Source organism: Mirounga angustirostris, unplaced genomic scaffold (genome assembly GCF_029215605.1).
Source record: "Mirounga angustirostris isolate CCGP_5_RB_7025 unplaced genomic scaffold, mMirAng1.0.hap1 SCAF_15, whole genome shotgun sequence".
Classification (NCBI taxonomy): Eukaryota; Metazoa; Chordata; class Mammalia; order Carnivora; family Phocidae; genus Mirounga; species Mirounga angustirostris.
The window spans coordinates 39,298,976-39,322,351 of NW_026991723.1; the positions used below are offsets into that span (position 1 = coordinate 39,298,976).

Genomic DNA, 23,376 nt, shown 5'->3' on the forward strand with positions numbered 1-23,376 from the left:
AGGAGGCTTTTCTAAAACATAAACAAGAGTAACAACAAGCAGCAGCAGGGGCAACACCCAGTGTCTGTCTCATGGCCTCATGATTTACAGGGAGACTGTTGGTGCCGAGCTAAAGAGAAACTGAGAATCGAGCAACTGTCTCATGAAACATAGATATGCCAAATGTACTAACTAACTCAGGGCTTAAAAAACAAAACTGAAACAATACAACAATGACCACAACAACTTGCTTTGTCCTTAACAGATAACTGGGCAAACTCTATTGCCACATGGCACCTGAACAGACCTATTACACAATGCTGAAAGAAGCCGTAATGCTATAAACACAAAATAAGAATTGAAGACAACTTCCCTGTGATCTCTAACAAATAAATCCTAGGCATGCAAAAAATACTATATTGTCTAAGGAGAAAGCACAATGAGGTATTTTGAGATCCTGGGTTTCTGGAGTTAGACATACAGGTTTAAATCCTACTGTGTGATTTACCAGCTGTGGGGCCTTAAGGGATGTCTACCTTGAAAACTGAAAAGTCTTTCACTTGACATTTAATAATAGAAAATACATAATATAATAAAGCTATTATTAGTTAGAAATTTATCACTAAAATTTGGCATCTTACTTAGAAATGTGTCTTATGTGAGATAACCTTTTAAATAAGGAGGATTCAGTGCTTATTAGACCGCGGTGGCCCAGTTAGCATCTCCTCCTCCTTCCATCCTACTGCACAGAGTCCTTGCCAGCGTTTGACCTTTACCTTCAGCAAAGCGGCCACAGCTTCCTGGGTGGCGTGCCGGACATCTTCTGCGTTCACCGTTAGTATCTGGTCTCCCTGCACCAGTCTTCCGTCAGCATCGGCAATCCCTCCTTTGACGATGTCGGACACAAACACTCCGGTATCATTTCTGTAGACATGATTTGGAATTTCAACATGACTATTTTTTCTCCACTGTAATGCAATGCTTACTTATTGAAGAGCTAACATTTTTAACTGAAAACGTGACCTCCACTCTTGTGACTTTACAAGTTTGTTTTCAGCAACATGGGGGCAATATTATTAGAATTATTTTCTGTGATAATAGCTTATGTCTCATACTATTTCATGGATTAAACAGATCTTCATAAGCATATTTATTCTTCAACAATGATGCACTGTGAGCTCAAGTGACCACGACTGTTGTCTCACTTTATGGGTCACACAGTTCCTCCAAAGCAAAAATGGGACGTAAGAGTCAGTTCTTGGGTGCTAAGTCTATGGTCCTCTCCACACCGTAACGAAGCCCTGAATGAATACTGACCAGTGGCTACATAACTATGTTGGTATTATCACCAACATTAACGTTCCTGAAAATAAACAATGAATGTGTACCTCTAACCGAAACCCTTGTTTAAGAACCATTCCTGTGATGTCTTTTAAGTTATTATGGATCTAACTTGCAAGCAAGATGGATTCATGCAAAATGAACAAACACAATTCTTATTCCAATCTTCCTTTCATTCAGGAAACTACAAACAACCCAGGATTTTCTTGCCAAGAGACAAAGATAACTGTAAGTAGAAATGTGTAGTGAAAATACGGTTGTGTCTCTTCTTGCCAAGGTCAGGCCCTCAAACACATCATTTCACCTTCTGATCCTCTGCCTTCCCATCTTTAGATAAAGGTGTTGGAACTTGGGGCATCTGGATGGCTCAGTCGGTTAAGTGTCTGCCTTCGGCTCAAGTCATGATCTCAGGGTCCTGGGATCGAGCCCCACATTGGGCTCTCTGCTCAGCACGGAGTCTGCTTCTCTCTCTCTCCCTCTGCCCCTCCCCACTGCTCATTCTGTCTCTCAAACAAATAAATAAAATCTTTAAAAAAAAAAAGATACTGGAACTTACTGGATCATGTATTTGTTAATAATTCTTATCTATAAATACTTAAATAAATTAGGTACTAAATTTATACCTATTCACCAATTTACCACCCTGGCCTCTTACTTTCTGTTCCCTTCTGATGGCATGTTTATGTTCCAGCCAATCCTTCTCCCTAGAGTATCCTCTGCTCCCTACAAATAGACCAACTATCACTGATCACTTTCAGCCTCAGCGCAGGCACCTCTTTTCTGAGAAGTTTCTCTAATCTGCTTCCTCAAATAGAGTCACTTGTCCCCTTTTCCTCTGCTGCCACAGCTCCCCCACAGTATGTCTCTGTCTCTCATCAATGGAATCCTTTGTTGCAAGAACATATTTAATTCTCGTTGACTAAATTGTGAGTTTTTTGAGGTCAGGAACCATGTCTTTTTTTTTTTTTTTTTTTAAGATTTTATTTATTTTTTGACAGAGAGAGAGACAGTGAGAGAGGGAACACAGGCTGGGGGAGTGTGAGGAGAAGCAGGCTTTCCGCAGAGCAAGGAGCCCGATGTGGGGCTTGATCCCAGGACCCTGGGACCATGACCTGAGCCGAAGGGAGATGCTTAATGACTGAGCCACCCAGGCGCCCCAGTCAGGAACCATGTCTTATTTAACTTTGTTCCCCAGAACATAATGTATTCCCCAGCACACAGCAGGTATTCAAGAAATATCAATCAGGGGCACCAACCATAAGTTGGTTAAGTGTCTGCCTTCGGCTCAGGGCATGATCCTGGAGTCCCGGGATCAAGTCCTGGATTGGGCTCCCCGCTCAGCAGGAGGTCTGCTTCTCCCTCTGCCCTTCACCCTACTCGTGCTCGTGTGCTTTCTCTCTTTCTCAAATAAATAAAACCTTAAAAAAACTAAATACTAAACAGTTTTTTTGTCTAATATTCTCAAGATCCCCCCAAATCCTAACTTAAAAAGTTCAAAAGTGAGGTCTTTTGATGCTGAGTGGGCTGACAACAGCTACCCACAGAACACTAGCACCTGAAAAAGATTCGACTACTGATAATATTCTTTGTAAGAACTGAAATTCAGTCATTTCCAAAAGATCATGAGGTTTGCCCTCTTCAGTCGTACCTTTTCCCAACAATACTTAATCCCAGGCCTTTCCCTGGCTTCTTCTGCAGCTCAACAGTGAGGGTGTCATACACATCTTCCTCTTTGTATGGGGCCTCATCTCTGTAGAGCGTCAGGCGCACTCTTGGTGGGGTCTGTCTCAGGACATGTATTGCTTCATCATGCGTGGCCTTTCTCAAGTCAATTCCATTCACCTGTGCAGAAATGGGACACTGTGAGGAGCCAGGTGAGTCAAATAAAGGAAGAGCAAAGACGAAGTGAAAGAAACAAAGAAAGAAACAGAGACCGCCCTCCCCAGAGTAGCTTTTTCTTTGTTAATTATAAAGGTATTCTGTACCTCTAGAATCTGATCTCCAGCCCAGAGTCTTCCATCTTTACAAGCTGCTCCTTCTTCATAAACTTCGTGGATAATAATGGCACCCTAAGGGCCCAGACAAGACATACTCATGCTTTAGCCCATCCTCCATATGACTGGTGAGCAGAAATGAAGTCAAAACACACTGTACTTTTAGGGGCGCCTGGGTGGCTCAGTCGGTTAAGCGTCTGCCTTCGGCTCAGGTCATGGTCCCAGGGTCCTGGGATCGAGCCCCACATCGGGCTCCCCGCTCTGCGGGAAGCCTGCTTCTCCCTCTCCCACTCCCCCTGCTTGTGTTCCCTCTCTCACTCTGTCAAATAAATGAATAAAATCTTAAAATAAATAAATAAATAAATAAATAAATAAAACCACACTGTACTTTTAAAGATAATGTGAAGGGTTATATACTCACTGGATCCACAGGGAGTCATATCAAAATGCAAAGAAAAGTGTAATGCAATTTTTGCTACAAGGCTCAAAGAAGTTTATATATATCTTTCTAATGACAGGGATGTTTAAAGAAAAAATTATGAAACATATAAATCATACATACATACATATAATAGGTATACATCACCTTTCCTATCTGCAAATGAAACTGATAGATATACATCACTTTTCCTATCCACAAATGCAATAATTAGATTTTAAAAGATTTTTGACATTTAGAAAATTTTGTCTATAATTATCCAGTTATTCAGACTCCTCTCAATATGGGCCCAACCCAACCATATCCAGCCAATTAAAGTGTAGCAAAGACAGGTAAACTAACAGAAATATTTTGAACCTAAAGGTCACAATCACAAGTGTAACTATCTTATTGAGTCAGTACTCACACAAAATAAAAGTCCTGGTAATCAATTTTTGGTATTTGCTCTACGAATTAAAATAACAACGAATGATGCATCTTTCTAGGCCTTAATGTTTCATTTAATAAAACAGATAGAACTCTCCCAGATAGCGATCTCTCAGGGCTCACTGGATCTGAAGCATCTCAGGGAGTGTCCTCACCAGCAGAGTGTCCGACCCTCCAACAATACTCAGGCCCAGCCCTGTTCGCCCTTTGGAAATCTCAATTGTTGTTTCGCAGCCTGGGATAATGGGGCAGGTTGCAGGATCAGAAGCAAAGATCGCTGGTGTTGATGACCTGCTTGTACCTAAAAATAAATTTAAAATGAAATGAAATACAAATACAAACTGATTAGGTGGTATATACAACAAACTCACAGCCCCCCCGCCCCTTGCCTGTGGGGGATGGAGGAGAAAAGGGACCCAAGGTTACAGACAAGGAAGACTTCAGACTTACCTTAATCTTTTAGTTATATTTTAAAAACATCAAACAAAATGATTCAATCATCATTAGTTTAGGGAGGTGGGTACAAAGTTACGTTTCGCACTATGGTGTATTTTCTAAATTGCTAGGGATGATATGTATAAAGGAATAAGAGCAGAGAGTTGAACTGAACCTCTAGTTTCATGCTGATATTCCACACTTCACTAGAGCCAAAAAACTTCTTATGAAATTATGATTTGTACAACTCAGAACTGAGGTATATAGTGGTCATATAAAAACACATTCTGGGAAGACTACAAAACACAAAGCACATCAGCACATCAATAATTCTGCTCATGGTACCTGCATGTCAAGGCTTTTTATGTTTTGGTTTTGGTTTTCCTTTTCTTCTTATCCTAGAGCATTTCTTCTTACGTAATCAAATCTGTGCACACATGCAACTGGATTTAATATCTGAGTTTATAAAACATAAGTGAAACTCACATGCAGTTTCTTTCTTTGCTTGTCTCACTTGATGTTTTATAAACTCAGATATTAAATTCTGGTGCATATGTGCTCAGGACTGAAGAGATAAGAATAGATTATGAGAAAACAAGGAGAATATAATTTCACACCTTGTTTTACGATAGTCTTCATATCATATGTTTTATGATATACCAAAGAGCATATAGTACACGTCATGTTTTGAAAAAGCTGAGACAGTTGGTAGAGTAGCTTTAGGCAAGAGGCTCTCTTTTTAGGAAACCAGAGACAGACTAATTCTTGCTCCTGAAATGGTAAGAGCAGGTGTAAGATATTTTCTTTTATGTTACATTTTCATTTAGAATTTTACATTTTTATAGACAATGCTATTTTGGGATCAACATAAAATTGAAAAAGGAGACAATTGCCGTAAAACCTTTTAACATGTCAGTGAATTACCCAGTCTTTCTAAATAAAGGATTACATTCATCAGATATGTATTACTTTCAGACTTTTTTTGTCTAACTATATTACATATGTTTTAAACTGCTGTTTCCTTAAAAACCTGTCAAAAGAACTTAATGTTTCAGTTTGGAGGCCAAAAGAGAATTTTTTCTCCCATAGCAGAAAAAGCCTATGTGTTTAAGTACTTTTTTCCATGCTGCAAAGCTTGAAATTTACTGTCTTATTAAACACTAGTGTAATTTTTGTCAAGAAGTAACTTAAAGGAATAATTTGCCTCAATTTGCTACACTGGCATTTTAATGATACACACCAGTCTCATTCCATGGTCCACATACAACCATTTCATCTATTTTGACAGGATCTATTAGACCTAAATGACGATCGCTTACTATAGCAATGACTATTATTTTTAAAGAGTTTCTTGTAATGCAACGCACTGTTGATGTCACCGATAAAGCGGCATCACTGTATCCATTTTACAGATTAGAATACTGAGGCTTTAGAGAAGTTAAATTACTTGCTCAATATAAAAAAGGAATATTCAAAATCATGTTGTTACATCATTAGTCAAATACCCGAATCACAGGTACCTTCAGCAAAAGATCCTTGGTGAGCAAAGAGTAGCACTCCACTGCTTTAGAGACAACGAAGCAGAGGCTCAGAGTGGGTGGGTGGGTTCCCTGAGGCCCTACGGCTGGTTAATGTGCAGCACGCAGATCCCCTGCCTAACAGCCCAGTGACCTTTCTTCAGGAGCCCCTCTCTTTATACTTGACGGCCTTCAAACAGTGAGTTACATGCAGGCAGGGGGCTCACGTAGCAAGCTGCCACTGGGGGGTTTGAGTACGCCACAGAAGCAGGAATCACAAGAGACTGGCCCTTACTTGGGATGGACTCTGGTTCTGGGGAGCCAGAAGACGGGGCCGTCAGAGACAAGGAGCTGCTCTTCTGTTCTCCACTGGCCGTCCCAGCCTGGGGGTCGCGATTCTCAGCATGAATGCTAAGTTTCACTGTTGTCTTTGCTGTTTTCAAAAGGCTAATAAACTGGGAGGGTGTTGGTGTGGCAAGGAAACAAAATTCAAAAGCAGATTAGTAGATTTATACCAGTAAGTCACTGTTAACAGTTGGTATCCCTTTCCTTATCAGAACTTGAGGGGTCAAGAAAGAATGATTGTCCTTTCTTTCTAGTTTCTCAGCTGCCTGATATTAAGGCCAAAGTTAATTTCTATTGTAAGTCTAATTGTGGCCATATTCTTCTTTATATAAGTATAGGGTTTTCCATTTTTGAGATTTCTAATTAATCTCATCCTTTTCTCTGGATCCCTACAGACTTAGAAGATATATGGGGTACTTTTCCCACTTCCTGATTCTACCGAGAATCTGAAACAGCTTACACAGACACTTTTAATAAAATGGAAACACTTATGTTAAAAGAAGGGTAAAGAAAACTATGCAACAGAAGAGTCAAGCCAAATGGAACGTTAGAACATAGACATATGGGTTAAAAGGGTTCAACCTATACAATTATTAAAGCTGAATTTAAAAAAATGGTTTAAGCTTCTTGCTGGCCAATGTAGAAATAAAAAACATTTGCACACCAAATCTCAAGAGAAACATAGCTTTTTTTCTTGTACTTATCTATGAAATGCCTCAAGTGAGACTACTAGTAAGTATTACCACTTTTGAGGACAAGAAAACTCACAAGTAACTGTTTAATCCCAATGAAAGTAATGCATTTAATGACTGAGTCTGTTTATAAAACAACAGACAAAATGGATATTTATTGGAGCAAATATTCATAAAGATTCCTTTGGTCTTAACACTAAGTTGACCTTTGTTTAGAAGTTGCAAGTTTTTCTAAGGGAAAATGGAAATGATATTTATCAAAAATGCCCACTGAACACTGGATTTTCTAGGCAATAGAAAATACCTCAATATCATTTGATTGGAAAATAGAAAATAGAAATTGAAGAACTTCTAAATTCTTCTTTTCCTTAATGATATCTGTCTAATATAATGTCTAGTATAGTGACATGGTTCCAATTCCCTATGACCACACACACACATAGGCACACACACATGGATACACACAGACACACACAGGCACACACATGTGCTGGCCATGCCCACGGATGGGTTCACAGTGTTATTTGCTTCCTTTTGGAAACATACCTTTTCAACAGGATAGCCAACAACGACTTCATCATCTATAGCCAAAATCTGATCTCCAACTTTGAGCCGTCCATCCTAAATGGAAACATGTTAAGATTTGGGGTGATTTTATAGAAGTAATTCCCTTCCCCACCACTGTATGACAGTGAGAAAGCCTCACCTTGGCTGCCACCCCATGCTCGGTTAGACTCTTTATGACGACTCCACTGAGCGTATCTTCCTCACTGATAGCAATGCCCAAACCCCCTTGATCCTAGAGAAATAGTAACAACTTAGAAAACTTGAAGCAGATTAAATTTATCCAAAGGAAAGCTATATGGCCATAACTTCTGAACATCATCTTCTACCCAAGGGCTAGAAAACGGATTAAAACCATTCTAAAGTTCATTAATAGAAATCTCTTCTTAAGCAAACTCTCAAACTTTTTAATGGAAATAAATTCTCTTCTATCAAATATTCAAATGTATTCATTCCTCCCATATGTTTACTATTTCTAGCGTCTTTACCATATATATCCAGTTACACATCTCTAGTAATTTTAGCAAAATATCCAGAGAACAAAATGCATTCAATAACACAATGAATATACATTTGCCAAGGTAGTTTTGGGAACTGGCTGACGAAATAAATCATTTAAAACCTAATCAAAGTATCCTGCTTCCTCTTTCTGGCCTACAGCTAAGAAATAACAACCCAAACTGGCCCCTTCATCCCTCCCTTCTCCCTTAGCAGACAGACTACAATTACTTCTGCCTGCTCTGTCCTTTCTGGGGCTGAATACACAGCGTTGTTTCCCCAGACACTTGTGTTTTGATTTGGTGCAGAGTGAAAACACTCTCAACTCTGAGCCCAAAGACGTGCACTGAAAACCTGCCAAGCCTAGAGAGCTATATATATTTTGTCTATATTTTCCACATTTTCTTTTATCAAGACCAAATGTTCAGTAGTATTGGCTTTTGCGTTTTTTTAATGTTTACATTAATAAAATTAAAATAAGATTTTGAGTATTTTCATTCTGGTTAGAGCTAGCAACCATTTTCATTATAGTTTCTACCCAGGGAAATGTAAAGCAAAAGAGAGAAAAAGGAAATTTTGCCATGGTTTCTATGAAATGTATACATGAGAGCCACACTTGCCATCAGGCTTTTAGGATCAGGATTATGACATCAAGGTAAGGCTGCACCATCATTTTAAAGATTATCAACATCGTGGCTTTTCTGAGGTAGATTATTCATGTTTGATGATTTTCAGACTGTCATTATGCATCTCTCTCTACCACACTCTCTTTCTGCAGAATCAGTCACATGTGTAAAACAGAGAAAACTGCACTTTTAGGGTGAGCAGAGCTCGGTTCTCATTTACTTCCTGTCTAGCTGTAGGAATTTGGATACGCCATATAACATGTCTAAACCTCAATTTTTTTTTTTTTTTAAGATTACTTATTTATTTATTTGACAGCGAGAGATACAGCGAGAAAGGGAACACAAGCAGGGGGAGTGGGAGAGGGAGAAGCAGGCTCCCTGCAGAGTAGGGAGCCCAACGCTGGGCTCCATCCCAGGACCCTGGGTTCATGACCTGAGCCAAAGGCAGATGCTTAACGACTGAGCCACCCAGGTGCCCCTAAACCTCAATTTTCTTATCTAAAAAAGGAGTAATAATGCAGCTGACCCTTGAACAATGTGGGGGTTGGGATGCTGATCCCCTTCTGCACAGCTGAAAATCCATGCATACCTTCCGACTCCTCAAAAACTGAACTATTTATAGCCTTGACTGAAAGTGTTATCAATAACAAATAGCTGAATAACACTTTTTATATGTTATATGGATTATATACTGTATTCTTCCAGTGAATCTAGAGAAAAGAAAATGTTAAGAAAATCATAAGGAAGAGAAAATACATTTGCAGTCCTATACTGTATTTATCAAAAATTCCCACATAGAAGTGGACCCATGCAGTTCAAACCATGTTGTTCTCGCCCAACCATGAGACTGCTGTGAGGATCAGGTATAATAAGAAAGGGATTGAAAACTTGATGTGCTATATACAGTGTTGTTATTACACATACCTTCCTTCTACTTATTACCGTACAGGATATAATCAAATATACTTCAGATACATTTTCTAAACTTGCCAGGATTTTTACACCCCGAATCCCGATCTAGCCGGTGAAAGAATCAGATTTAACGACCAGAAAGGTGAATGTGCTACCAGAAAGACAAAATCCCAATGCCAAATACATCTAATTTAGCTAAACACTCTATTTGGGATTTTGTACACCAATGGTCTTTCTTATTACCACAAAGAAATGTCTGTTTGAACAAGTAATGCTCTATATCTACGATGACTGTATGTATGCAACCCTGAGATTTGGTTCTATCATTGCCTATTCACTTACCTGTAGTCAGGAAAGTACTTTAGTGGTACAGAGGGCATTTACTGGTTGTTTAGTTAACACCATTATCATATTCCTTCATGCAAGCTCACAGATTTTTGTCAGAATATCCAGGCCTCTCCCCCTGCTGCCTCAAACAACATACAGGAGCATGCTCTTGCTCTTGCTCGTTCTCTCTCTGCCTATGTTTTAGGTGGGGATATTAAAATATGCTCACAGGGGCGCCTGGGTGGCTCAGTCGGTTGAGCGACTGCCTTCGGCTCAGGTCATGATCCTGGAGTCCCGGGATCGAGTCCCGCATCGGGCTCCCTGCTCGGCAGGGAGTCTGCTTCTCCCTCTGACCCTCCTCCCTCTCATGCTCTCTGTCTCTCATTCTCTCTGTCTCAAATAAATAAATAAAATCTTTAAAAAAAAAAAAAAAGATAAAATAAAATATGCTCACAAATACCTTAATATTCCTCCCTTCAAGAAGGGGATCCTGAATGTGCACTGGACTGGGTTACCTGATTGTAAAATATGGAATAAAGCAGGAGGAAGGGTATGCAATTTAACACCTATGTCAAAGGCAGCGGGGCTTCCTCCTCGCTGTCTCTTGGACTACCTGCTCCGGGGGAAGCCACGTCCATATATGAGGACATGAAAGCAGCACCACAGAGAGGGAACGGGGCTTCCTATCAGTGGTCATTTAAGTCGACCATCCCAGATGTGGATCTTTTGGCCCTGGTCAAGCCTGCGCATGACTGCAGCCCTCACTGGTGCTTTGTTGACTCTACATGGAGTCTGACCAGACCACCCACTGAGCGGCTCCCAAACCCATGACCCACAAAAACAGAGATAATAAGTGTCTGTTGTTTTAAGATTCGAAATTTTGGGGGCACCTGGGTGACTCAGATGGTTAAGATTCTAAGTTGTGTGGCCATTTGTTATGTCACAGTGGACAAATAACTCCAAGGACGGAGTCTGAATGACTTGGCTCAGTAGCACAGTTCTACTCCCACTGCCACAGTCCCAAGTCCCGGAGCAGGCGGGTGAACGGAGCGGGCTCAACTAGCATGCTTGTGGGACTTTTCTCAGAATTACAGGACAGCCACTTTCCCCCCGACCACAGGTGAGAGAAGCAGCACACGACCCTAACTATGGCTGGCAGCCATTCTGAAACTGAGAGGAAGACCAGCCTTGGGATACAGCTGACCACTGATGGCTGTGCAGGGAGAGGAAAAGACCTGGCTCTTGATGACCCTACTGAACCACAGACCAACCATCCTGGAAGATCACTGCCCAGTAACCTGGGCCCATAAATCCCCTTCTTTCACTAAGCCTATAGGAGGAAGAAGGTTTTTTGTTATTAGCAACACGCAGGGTCCTACAAGGAGCAATAAGTTACATATCTGTATATATAATATGCTCCAATCCCACTTAAAATACTACAGAAATAAACACATATAAACACATCTACAGGGCGCCTGGGTGGCTCAGTCGGTTAAGCGACTGCCTTCGGCTCAGGTCATGATCCTGGAGTCCCGGGATCGAGTCCCGCATCAGGCTCCCTGCTCAGCGGGGGTCTGCTTCCCCTTCTGCCCTCTTCCCTCTCGTGCTCTCTGTCTCTCATTCTCTCTCTCTCTCTCAAATAAATAAATGAAATCTTAAAAAAAAAAAACCCATCTACAGACGATCTGCTGGTATCAGAAGAGTAGGATGAAATGCGAGTAAGGGTAATAGGGTGTGAGTACAGTTTCCCAGCTGACTGCTTAGCTCTCCACCTCACTGCTACCACAGGACATCCAGTTTGTAACAGAAAAAGGTCTGAGAAACACTGTTCTGAGCCAGTTATTAAAACACCACCATATAGAGAATGTGAAACAAATTAAGGAAACTTATTTATGGAGTAACATTTCTATCATTCAATAGCTAGAAAAGAATGAACAAGAACTAAAAGTGGGACGAAGTAAACCACCATTATTATCAGGAGAGCTATTCTGAAGTTGGAAGATTCCCCAAAAATTCAGAAGAAAACTTTGTTGTTGTTGTTTTTTTAAGATTTTTATTTATTTATTTGACAGAGACAGAGATAGTGAGAGCAGGAACACAAGCAGGGGGAGTGGGAGAGGGAGAAGCAGACTCCCCGCCAAGCAGGGAACACAATGTGGGGCTCGATCATGACCTGAGCTGAAGGCAGCCACTTAACCGACTGAGCCACCCAGGCACCCCAGAAGAAAACTTCTTAATGCTATTTGAAGACTTTCAACCTATAAAACTGTATGGACATGAAACGTATCTCTGAAAATTGTGTAAGGTTGTTTAGATTTACAGGTACTTTCCTACGATAAAATGTGCTTAAAAACAAATCTTCAATCAATATTATTTTGTCTGATAAATTGAATTAGCATTTCAGTCAGTCACTAAGGGTTCAGATTATACACATTATAAACTTTTTGTTTACACTTCTATTTTCCGACTTAAAAAAGGGGATTAAAAAGAAAAAAAGATAATCAGGGTGCCTGCATGGCTTAGTCGGTTAAGCGTCTGACTCTTGATTTCAGCTCAGGTCATGATCTCAGGGTCGTGGAGCCTGCTTAAGACTCTCTCTCTACAGGGGCACCTGGGTGGCTCAGATGGTTAAGGGTCTGCCTTCAGCAGCTCGGATCATGATCTCCAGGTCCTGGGATGGAACCCCCATATCCCCATGTCATGGTCCCAGCTCAGTAGGGAGCCTGCTTCTCCCTCTCCCTCTGCCTCTCCCCCTTGCTTGAGCTCTTTCTGTCTCCTGTCTCCGTCCCTCTCTCAAATGAATAAATTAAAAAAAAAAAAATCTTAAAAAAAAAAAAAATTCTCTACCTCTGCCCCGCTCCACCTCCCTTTCACCCTAGCCTTGCACTCTCTCTATCCTAAAAAAAAAAAAAAAAAGATAATTGACCTGTCTGGAGAGTTTCTAAGGAGTCAGAACTTAACTACAAATGACCTGTTACTACAATTTCTGTTTTAAGACTGTTAGGAAAACCGTTCTCTCCTTCCTGACCCCCCTGTACTTGACATTTTTCCCTTGTGTGCACACAGCATGTAAGCCTTCATCCTTTCCACCCTCCTGCATACTTAGTATGAACTATGCTACCCCATACTATATGAGATAATGGTAGAAAAAATATAACAGCTTCTTCTTTTTCAACATGTTTTCAATATAGATGTATAGAAAATTTACCCACATGAATGTTTATCACAAGAGACATGTTTGAGCCAGGCACAGTTAAATGACAAATAAGTGAAGACATTACTAGTAAGCATTATATAGGCCAGAATATTGAAGGAACATTTCAAAATAAACAGACATGAGATTAAGCTAGATCTTGAGTCATACAGGATTTAGGTAATCTAAAAGAAAGCAGAAGGGTACCCCAAGTTGTATAAGCAAAGGCAAGGAGGGATGAATTCTTTTTTTTTTTTTAAAGATTTTATTTATTTATTCATGAGAGACAGAGAGAGAGAGAGAGAGGTAGAGGGAGAAGCAGGTTCCCAAGGAGCAGGGAGCCCGATGCGGGACTCGATCCCAGGACCCTGGGATCATGACCTGAGCCAAAGGCAGATGCTTAACCATCTGAGCCACCCAGGCGCCCAAGGAGGGATGAATTCTTAAAATAAATCGCCATGGGCTCTTGATACAAGTCAGTTTGAATGAAGTAGAAGATTCTTATAAGAAACATATAGGTGTTTTGGAAAGGTAAATGGGCCCCAGTCGCAAGCTGAAACAAGGAACGGAAAATGGGACTTGGAGCTTTAAGACCAGAGTTTAAGTTCTAACTCTACCATTTTGAGTTATGAGAACTGTTATAAGTGGGGAAAATAAAAGCAATCTCACAGTGTGGCTGAGAAGTAAACAATGCACGTGAGACTTCACCATTAATTTTTTTCAAATAATCATAATCTTTAAAAATACAAGGTGCTATAAATGACAAAGAATTGCAGATGAGGTATGAATGTTAGCAGGCTGGTTGATTCTCCCTTCTTTGCTTTCTTGAGTTTTGTTTGCAGAGTCCACTTATAATGGGGTTTGGAGTGGACAGGCTTATATAGTATGCTGTGTCTTTTAGCCTGTCATTTTTTTTTAAGATTTTATTTGACAGAGAAAGAGAGACAGCTGAGAGAGGGAACACAAGCAGGGGCAGAGGGAGAGGGAGAAGCAGGCTCTCCGCCGAGCAGGGAGCTGGATGCAGGGCTCAATCCCAGGACCCTGGGACCATGACCCGAGCCAAAGGCAGACGCTTAAGGACTGAGCCACCCAGGTGCCCCATTAACCTGTCATTTTTAGCAAGGGCCTCCTCAAAGGATGTTTTTAAGCACACATTCTGTGGAGCATTCAGAACCTCATGGTTAAAATATTAAGGAAAATAATGACTTGAACAGTGTGAAGCATAGGCCGCTTTCAGACAAACAGGTGAGCGATGGAATGCAGAAAGGGCCCACAACGACCCCCTGACTGAATACAGATGGACGCATCAGGTGACCCACCTCAAAATATCCATAAGCCCTACCCGACCAATGGGCTACTCACAACCAGGCACAATTGCCAAAAAAGGGAAAATTCCATACCTCTGTGCCTACCTCCTTGCCTTCTCCCTTTAAAAACAGCCCCACCCACTGCCTCCTGGCAGATAACCTCTCCTCTGCAGCCCTGGCCGCTGCTTGCTTGTGGTGTGTTCAATAACCTTCTATCGCCCTTGTTCTGCCTCAGGTGAATTCTTTCACCTCCTAAGTCACTGGCTTCCACAGGACTGTTGCCCCACATCTGGGGGCTCCCATCCACCTGGGAGAGACACCACACGAAGTGCTTTATACAGATTTTTTCATTTAATCCTTCAAAAATATTTCTAATATAAAGGTTTCATTATTTCCCTATCCTATAGACAAGGAAACTGAGACCCAGAAAAGTTAAGTGGCTCCGAAAGCCCACACTTGAAGTCATAGTTGATTGCCTCTAACGTCAGCTGATTCTAAAAGATTCTTGACTATTCCCCCTTATTCACTTTGGCCTTCATCAATAAAATACATTTCAGTTACCTGAGCTTTAGATTTGTTTGAAATCTATGTATAAATGGAAGCTTTCCATGAGCAATAAAATCTGGAGTTTCTTCAAGTTCTTGGATTCCCCTACAGCAACTACTTCAGAAAGGGAAGTGCACATAATAGACACCTGCTGATTAAGTCAGCAGGAGGCTAAAGGCAGAGACCAGCTGTAGAATGAAGGGAGCTTGCTCATTAGCTTAAAGAATCTCAACAGTAACCCCTGATACAGGCAGCCCCATTTACAGAAGAGAAGTGGGGACCAATGAGATCAAGTTTCCAAATATTTTATCAGAGGTCACTCAGAAGGGCCTCTGACAGACAAAGCAGGCCTCTGTCCCCGCTCCCCCCACAACCCCCCCACTGCTGAATGCCAGGCCAAGAGACTTGAATTTATCTGTTTGAGAATGGAGGTCCTTGAAAGATTCTGAATAGGGGATTAGGGCAATTAAACATCTACAGAACACCTTAATCAGGTAGCCTAAGACAGGAGGAGACAGCATCACAGAAAACTGGTACCAGAAAGCAGTCAGACATCTCTCTGCCAGCTTATTCTTTTCTAATAATTATAACAATAAAAAAAACAGGCAGTATTTATATATGAGTGCAAGGTACTGGACTCTTCACACAATATATATTTAATTCTCACTACAAATGTAGGAGATGAGTACTATTATTATCTCCACTTGGTAGAGGGAAAATTGTCCAGATTAAGAACCCTGTCCAAGGTCCCAGCCAGCATCTTGTAAGAGGCAAAGAAGGGCTCCGACCCAGAAGGTTTGGCTTTAGTCTACAAGCTCAACCACTAGAGTGTTTTGCTCATACTGCATCTGTTTAACAGGGTCATTCTCCCAACATTTCCTGGGCACTCATTATATTCTAGGATGTCCTAAACTCTAGGTAAATAAATTAGGCCAATGCCATGAAAGGCATGTAAAAAAAAAAATGATCTTATTTTGGGCTTTTCTAAAGATAAGCATAAACCTATATATTTAAAAAAAAAAACATTTATTATAATGAATCCAGCATACATTTAAATGCTTCATAATTCACAAATTGTAGGGAAATGACTGCACTCTTAAATAAATTCTGATACTTTGGGATTTAGGAGGAAAAGGAAAAATCTGTAATCAACAGGGGAAAAAGGAAGGTATCTTCTCTCTCAAATGGCAACAGAGTGAGGGATCCTGAACTGAAGTGTATGAACTTCTTGGTAGAAAAGGCAAAAAGCTTTAATGACTTCTGTTCTTTTCCTTCTACCTACAACACAAAGTGTGTGTAATAACGACTTCTTTTAAATGTACTGTAAGTAAGACCAGGGCAATCCATTTTGCAGACATTTATTGTGAAAACAAAACCAAATCAATAGCATCACAGTCTTTTTTTGCTTAAAAAGTCAGACTGTGTGTCAGGCATTATGCCAACTACTTACAAAGGACTCATTTAATCTTTACAATTAGGTCAAAGGTAATATTATCATCTCCAATTTACTGGTGAAAAAATTGAGGCAAAAGAACATCACATAATGTGTCAGATGTATACCTGAGGAAGCAAGGGCTGAACACAGATTCTGGAGTCAAGGCCTGTAAGCACCATGCTGCACTGTCTCAGAACTGGACAGTGGCCTCTGGCCACTTCTTTCTGCCTGCAGTAAATATACCCCTGCTCCATGCCCACCCCCTGGCTTGCCTTCCTCTTCTCCCTGAGCACTTTGCTGCTCTCTCTGCAAATATTCTCCTTCATCCACCCCTGTCCCTGCCTGCATTTCAGCATGAGCCTGCAGAACCTGAAAGCATTTGTAGGTTTCTGTTCAGCAAACCACCTCTCTAAAGTGGTCATTTGAACCTAAGGTCCAGATCTTTTCAAAAGTAAATACTTCACTGATGCTTATCAGTGAAACTTCTAGCTATTCGAACTTTGAGTTTTATGAAGGACAAAGACTATAATTTGTTTCTTTCTTCTTTTTATTTCCTCTACAGCAGGCCCTTGGTAAATGTATCAAAGGAGTGGGGCGCCTGGGGGGCTCAGCCGGTTAAGCATCTGCCTTCTGCTCAGGTCATGATCCCCAAGGTCCTGGGATTGAGTCCTGCATCCGGCTCCCTGCTCAGCAGGGAGTCTGCTTCTCCCTCAGCCCCTCACTCAACTTTCGTGCTCTCTCACTCTCTCTCTCTCAAATGGATAAATAAAATCTTAAAAAAAAAAAAAGAGAGAAAGACTGCCAAATGTCATACCTTGGGATAATCATAAAGGCAGGAAAAGCTTAGTTCCCGTTAAAGTATCAATTAACACAATAATTCTTAAGTGTCTGTGTGCACTGGAATCACCTAGAAGGCTTATAAAAATGCAAACTGCGGGTCCACCCCCAGAATTTCTCATTCAATAGGTTTTGGTGGGCCCAAACATCTGCATTTCTAACAAGATCCCAGGTGATGCTGATGCTGCTGGTCTAGAGACCACAATTCTGAGAACCAGCGAATTAGATCACTGGTGTAAAAATCCCAATTCAAAGCAGATTTACCTTGGGAAGCTCCAGATGTTGCACATTTTTAAATGAACAGAGGTCCACAGCTGCATCAGAAGTAGTACCACTTGGCTCAGCCTGACAGAGGGGAAGAAATGGTAAAATGGGCAACTGAGTGTTATGTATTTTTGTTTGCTTAATAAGGGCCACTTTAATCAAAATTATTTCATGTGTTATAATTAACATTTCATGACATTTATGAACATTATACTCTCTTCGAAATACTAATACGGTATGATTAGACAAAAATTATTTCAGAACACAGAGACACAAAGCGGTTCTCAAGACTTCCTGGATTTATTCTCTAATGAGATCTCATCACAGCCCAGCTACCCGCGGTGAGACTCACTGAAACACAGGACACTAGCGGAGGCACCACCCACTATTCTTCCCTATGTTAGTCATCACAGGAATTTAGGAGCTATTAAATGTTTTACTCTCTCTCGAAATAAATAAATAAAATCTTAAAAAAGGAAAAAAATATTCCATTTTCTTAAGGGCTTTCTATGTGGTAACATTTGTATGAAAATAAAATTTTCTCCTTTATAATCTTGAAAAGCCACTCAACTCAGTTCACCATTCGAATGATTTCTCAGTTCACCAGAACGAGTGACACTCCTCACATAGACAGCCCAGTGCTTACACTGCTTTAGGGAAGAGTGTTTCTGCTTCTGCACCTTCTTGCACTGTAATGATATGGCTCCTCTCATTTTAAGCTTTTCATTCTCTATGCCTTTTATTCATCCTTAACAAGGATCTGAGGCTTTGGCACACCAAAAAACTCTATGTTACCCTCTAGCTCTGAGGGAAGCTGTGGAGGCAGGTCCAGCCCCTAGATAGGCCCTTCCAAGGGCAGGAAAGGTGGAGAGGAAGCTTCTGGGACACGGGTCCTCAGCCTGAAGGGTGTGCAGAGACTCAGATACAGAGGTGAGAGCCAAGCCCCTGACACTGGGATCAGCCCCATTCAGATTTCTCACCCAAGTGTCCTGGTCAACCTGAAGCAGCTTAGATGGACACTCTGGGCCTTGTCCCCCCGTGCCCCCCAGCAGGCTACGTGACGGGGCTGATTCACAGCTCTAGTGAATCAGCCCGCTATGGTCATAGGTCATGCTTTCTTTTTTATCCATCATTTGCTTTCTAAAAAAAACACTAGTAATCAGCTGGTTGCCAAGTCCAATGGGCTCTATTCATCTCCTTACTTGACCTCTCCTTGGCATTCAAGATCGTAGAATATACCCTTCTTGAAATGTGCCCTCTTTGGCTGCCAGGCATTGTGCCTGCTTGGTCCTTCCTTGTTACCTCTGACCACTCTTTGTTAGGCTTCTTCCTTGTTGTTATTAAAGAATTCTGACATTGGCCCTCTTCTTTCTAAGTATTCTCTGTACGGAAGAGCCTAAGCTCCCATGGCTAACAAATGACAAATATGCATCTATGGGAATTTGTCTCTAAACTCTAGACTAAATGTCCCAATGTACATCTCTACCAGGCTCTTCAACCGCACTCCACCCTAAAGCTGTTTTCTATTTTTACAAATATCTGCTTTTTAATTTTTTCTATTCTGGTAAAAGTCAGCCATCCACCAAGTCACCACGTCAGTCTTCCGGAAGCTGTCTACATCTTGTCTGTCTCATTCACCAGCCTATTCCCAGCCCAAAAAGCAGTACCTGGCATAGGGCAGATAATAAAAACTTGTCAGGTAAACAGATTCTCAACCACTCGTTGTTTCTTATGGAGTACATTTAGTTAGGGATAAGGTAATGCTAAGTTGGATCCTAAACTTCTGCAACTACTGACTTAATCATTTCTTTCTTTCTTCCTTCTTTATTTTTTTGCATTAGTTCAGGCCCTCAATAACTTTCTCCTGAACTACTCTGATAATTTTCTTACTCCCTTTACCTTAACTTCTCTTCCTTGAAACCTCTGATTTTTCTCTGCACTATTTCCAGAGAAGTGCTTAAAAATACAATTCTTACTCTTTGAGTTCCTTAAGCCTCAAAGACAAAGTCTCCATCACACTTCCCATGATCTGACCCAATCTCCCTTTCTCAGTGACCTTTTCCTCACCAGCTCCCCATTCCCCGCCTCCCCCACTATTCAGTGATGCCCTGCAATTCTTCTTCCCTGTATCTTCCAGAGCCTGCATGCTATCCCTTAGTCCATGCCGTCTGCTTGGAATGTTTTTGCCCCCTGCGTCTTCTACTTCCAACACATACTTCACATGTCACCTCACCTAGGGATTCACTGTCACTATCTCTGCAGAAGGAGACTTAACAACTTTTTCTACCTTCATTATTCCCTATGCAGACTCTTCATGGAAGTGGTGTGGTTATTTACATGAGCGTTTCTTGTACTAGGCTCCTTGGGGGCCAAGACCAGGAGCCATTTATCTTTAATATTCCTGTAAGGGCTCTATAAATTGTTCGCTGAATTAATACATAGTGTATCAATCAAATCTTCCCAGAGAAACAAACACAAGATACATACCTCCTTATTTTGAGAATTCTCTGAGGTAGAAGGCAAAGGTTCTACTGTATTTCCAGGACATACAGCCATCTGACTCACCGCATCTTTATTTCTAAAAGAAAAAGCAATGACCTATCATAGATAGCATAATGATTCATATTATTTTCATTCTTTTACTTGAAGACTCAGAAGGATTATTAGAGAAAATTCTGCAACCCCAAAGACCTGGGACTATAACACACTCCGACATTTAGAAATGTTTTATTTTCATTTAAAAGAACTCTGAATTGAAAGACTAACAAAAAGTATTTAGTAAACTAAAAAAAGAAAATGCTTACCTGATAAAAATTATTTTTACTTTAGAAGGAGCACATTTAATGATTGAAGAAGCATTCTGATGACTTCTTCCATATAAAATTTGACCATTGATCTGTGAGAAACAAATAGCATTAATTGAGCCTGAAATTTTAGTTTTGCTAATTCTTATCATATCTAGCTAATAAAAAGGTCATTTTTTTCTTCTTTTAAAATATTATATGTATTTTCCTTCCCAGAACATGAACCTGAGATGGTGAATAAAGACAAGCCCAGGGTGCCTGGGTGGCTCAGTCGTTAAGTGGCTGCCTTCGGCTCAGGTCATGATCCCGGGGTCCTGGGATCGAGCCCCACATCGGGCTCCCTGCTCTGCGGGAGGCCTGCTTCTCCTCTCCCACTCCCCCTGCTTGCGTTCCCTCTCTCACTGTGTCTCTGTCAAATAAATAAATAAAATCTTTAAAAAAGACAAGCCCATGTTTTAAAGCCAACATTAAAATGATGTGCAGTGGGAGGATGGGTTAGCCTGGTGGTGGGTATTGAGGAGGGCACATTCTGCATGGAGCACTGGGTGTTGTGCACAAACAATGAATCATGGAACACTTCATCTAAAACTAATGATGTAATGTATGGGGATTAACATAAGAATAAAATTAAAAAAAAAAATGATGTGCAGGTGGGTCTGACTCCACAGATGACAGAGGAACCACTTGGACTGACTGTAGAAAAGTAGAGCATAAACTTCCTGGCAGGCACCGGGCTTCCAGCGTGTTCTGTACAAAGCAAAGGCTCTCCTGGAGGCACTAATGACCTGCACAGATCAACCTGGGAAGCCCGCTATGGTCATAGGTCTTAGTTAATCTCAAAACTCAGGCCCTGGGACTAGGCCACGGGGAGGAGCACCACAGGTAGATTCGGGATTTGGAAAGCAGAAAGTACCAAAGCAGAATAGTACCTACTGGAAACTGCCAGTCATCTAGTCATTTAGCCATTGCTGACTGAGCTTTCCCAGCCAATGGAGAAACAAGAATGGAAGGAAGAGTTTTAAGGCGATATAAAGGCATGTGGGTCCCAGTCTCCAGAAGGCTAGGACAACCAAAACAAGCAAATGCAATTCTAAACACTCTAAAGTATGGTTCAGAAATTTATTCTGTTTGGACAGCTGAGTTACTGTTTTCATTATTTAGCCTTAACCTTGACCCCACTGCACCCCAACCCCATCACTTCTACCATTAGGAATTCAGCTTCCAGAATGTCCAGTGGGTCAATCTCATTACTGAGGAGTGATTGGTCATTTGGCTTTTCAAAACCTACTAAGAAAAATACAGCACACAAAAAAATGTTTTTGAAGTGTGATCTTTATTACTGTCTTGGGGCAAAAATTGTTTCTGGTGCTACCCAGTCACAACCTTTTAATGGAAGTTAATGGGAACACGGACTCTACTTAGCAGAGATTTGGTTTACAGCCAAATTTGCTGCAGTGCATCTATTTTATTAGGCAAGCAATAGTTTTCTCAGTCACCACAGGAGGCCCGGGTGGAAACTGATGATTCCAGTGCACCAATTCAGCAAGAGTAAATTCAGCATCTTTCACAAGAACTTACCTCTAGAAGCTCATCTGCAATCTGCAGTCGACCATCTTTTCCAGCTGCTCCATTTGGATCAATCCCCACTACAAAGACACTCATCCTGGATCGGTCTTTGTTCCCAGCAAGACTTAGACCCAAACCACTACGACCTTTCTCCAACTCAATCATATGTAGCTCTCCTGTTAGGGTTCCGTAACGCTCTCTGATATTTTCTACATAAAACAACAACAACAACAACAACAACAGTAACAACAACAACAAAATTATAGGTATAAAGTTAATTTACAGCCAATGTTTTACTATGGAAGGTTATTTAGCTTCAAAAGGCATTACTTGGACCAAATGTAAATCCTTGGCAGCTAAGAAAAGCTAAATAATCTGGCCACCTAGGCATCAAGACTGGTTTCCGGGAGTACCCAAACTCTGAGGAATTTCTTTCCATCCAGAGTACAGAGCGTGGAGGGTCTGACTGATCAGTTCACCCGGGTGATTCACATTAACAAACTCTCCAAAGACTCTGATTAAAATCATTTGCAGAGAAGAACAGAAGCACTCAGAGGATTTATCTTCGTTGATCAGCAGAACTTTTTCTCCCACAGGAAGATTGGCATGCGTGTCACATCGTGTTGGGCAGCTGCTTGGTACGTAGATCCAGAATAAAGGGAATGCATTTTCCTATTGCACAGAGCCATCAGGCCAGGACAAGTCAATGTCCCTGTCTCAGCTTTAGGACACATTAGATAAGACCATTAATCTCTCCCATCCGACACGTTCAAGAGGTAGAATTTATTCTTGAATCTGAGAGGGCAAGGCTGCATGCAGGTACCCTAGCCCACAGGAGCCAACACTAATTTCCAGCCCCATGAGTGCACCAGCCTGAAGGTCCAGCCCAGCTGGGCCAGTCAACCACAACACCATGACACCATAATAAACTTTTCCCTTATGGCATTAAGTTTTGGGGTGGCTTGTGACATGACATTCTGTCTCATGTTTTCCTCAGAGTACATTCTGGCCACCTCAATAGATTAGCAATATACTCTTATTTAACTGAAAATCGACTTAGAAAACCGCAAACTGCAAATCATCTCTTAGAAAATGTTACTATGCAGCTGATGTCTTACATTCTATATTGATTCTTAACCGCACAACTTTATAAACTGTCATTTCCTGATTCCTTCTAGAATCTAGCATTTCACATCCTGTACACTTCCTAAAAGCATATGCCATGCTTTCTTAAAGGAAATAATTATACTTTCAAAATGAAACTTTTTAAAGCACTGATATATTGGTAATTTTTCACTAAATTTTTACCATTTCCTTGTAAAAAGGCTT

The 23,376-nt window shown here is 41.0% G+C and overlaps 1 protein-coding gene across 15 annotated transcripts in view; it reads right to left on the minus strand.

Moving 5' to 3' along the window:
• Positions 1 to 23,376, minus strand: part of MPDZ (multiple PDZ domain crumbs cell polarity complex component) — a 193,533-nt gene that overhangs the window by 34,243 nt on the left and 135,914 nt on the right. For all 15 annotated transcript variants that reach the window (XR_010407652.1, XM_064579269.1, XM_064579277.1 and 12 more), the window contains 11 exons: positions 22,060 to 22,256; positions 20,482 to 20,573; positions 20,165 to 20,255; positions 17,678 to 17,758; positions 7,875 to 7,967; positions 7,715 to 7,789; positions 6,427 to 6,586; positions 4,335 to 4,480; positions 3,306 to 3,389; positions 2,969 to 3,162; positions 756 to 903 (listed from right to left, as the gene is read on the minus strand). Coding sequence is in view for 14 of the 15 variants with exons in the window: in XM_064579269.1 (XP_064435339.1) it covers positions 756 to 903; positions 2,969 to 3,162; positions 3,306 to 3,389; positions 4,335 to 4,480; positions 6,427 to 6,586; positions 7,715 to 7,789; positions 7,875 to 7,967; positions 17,678 to 17,758; positions 20,165 to 20,255; positions 20,482 to 20,573; positions 22,060 to 22,256 (1,361 nt within the window). In the remaining variant the exon portion in view is untranslated. The remainder of the gene's footprint in view (positions 1 to 755; positions 904 to 2,968; positions 3,163 to 3,305; positions 3,390 to 4,334; positions 4,481 to 6,426; positions 6,587 to 7,714; positions 7,790 to 7,874; positions 7,968 to 17,677; positions 17,759 to 20,164; positions 20,256 to 20,481; positions 20,574 to 22,059; positions 22,257 to 23,376) is intronic.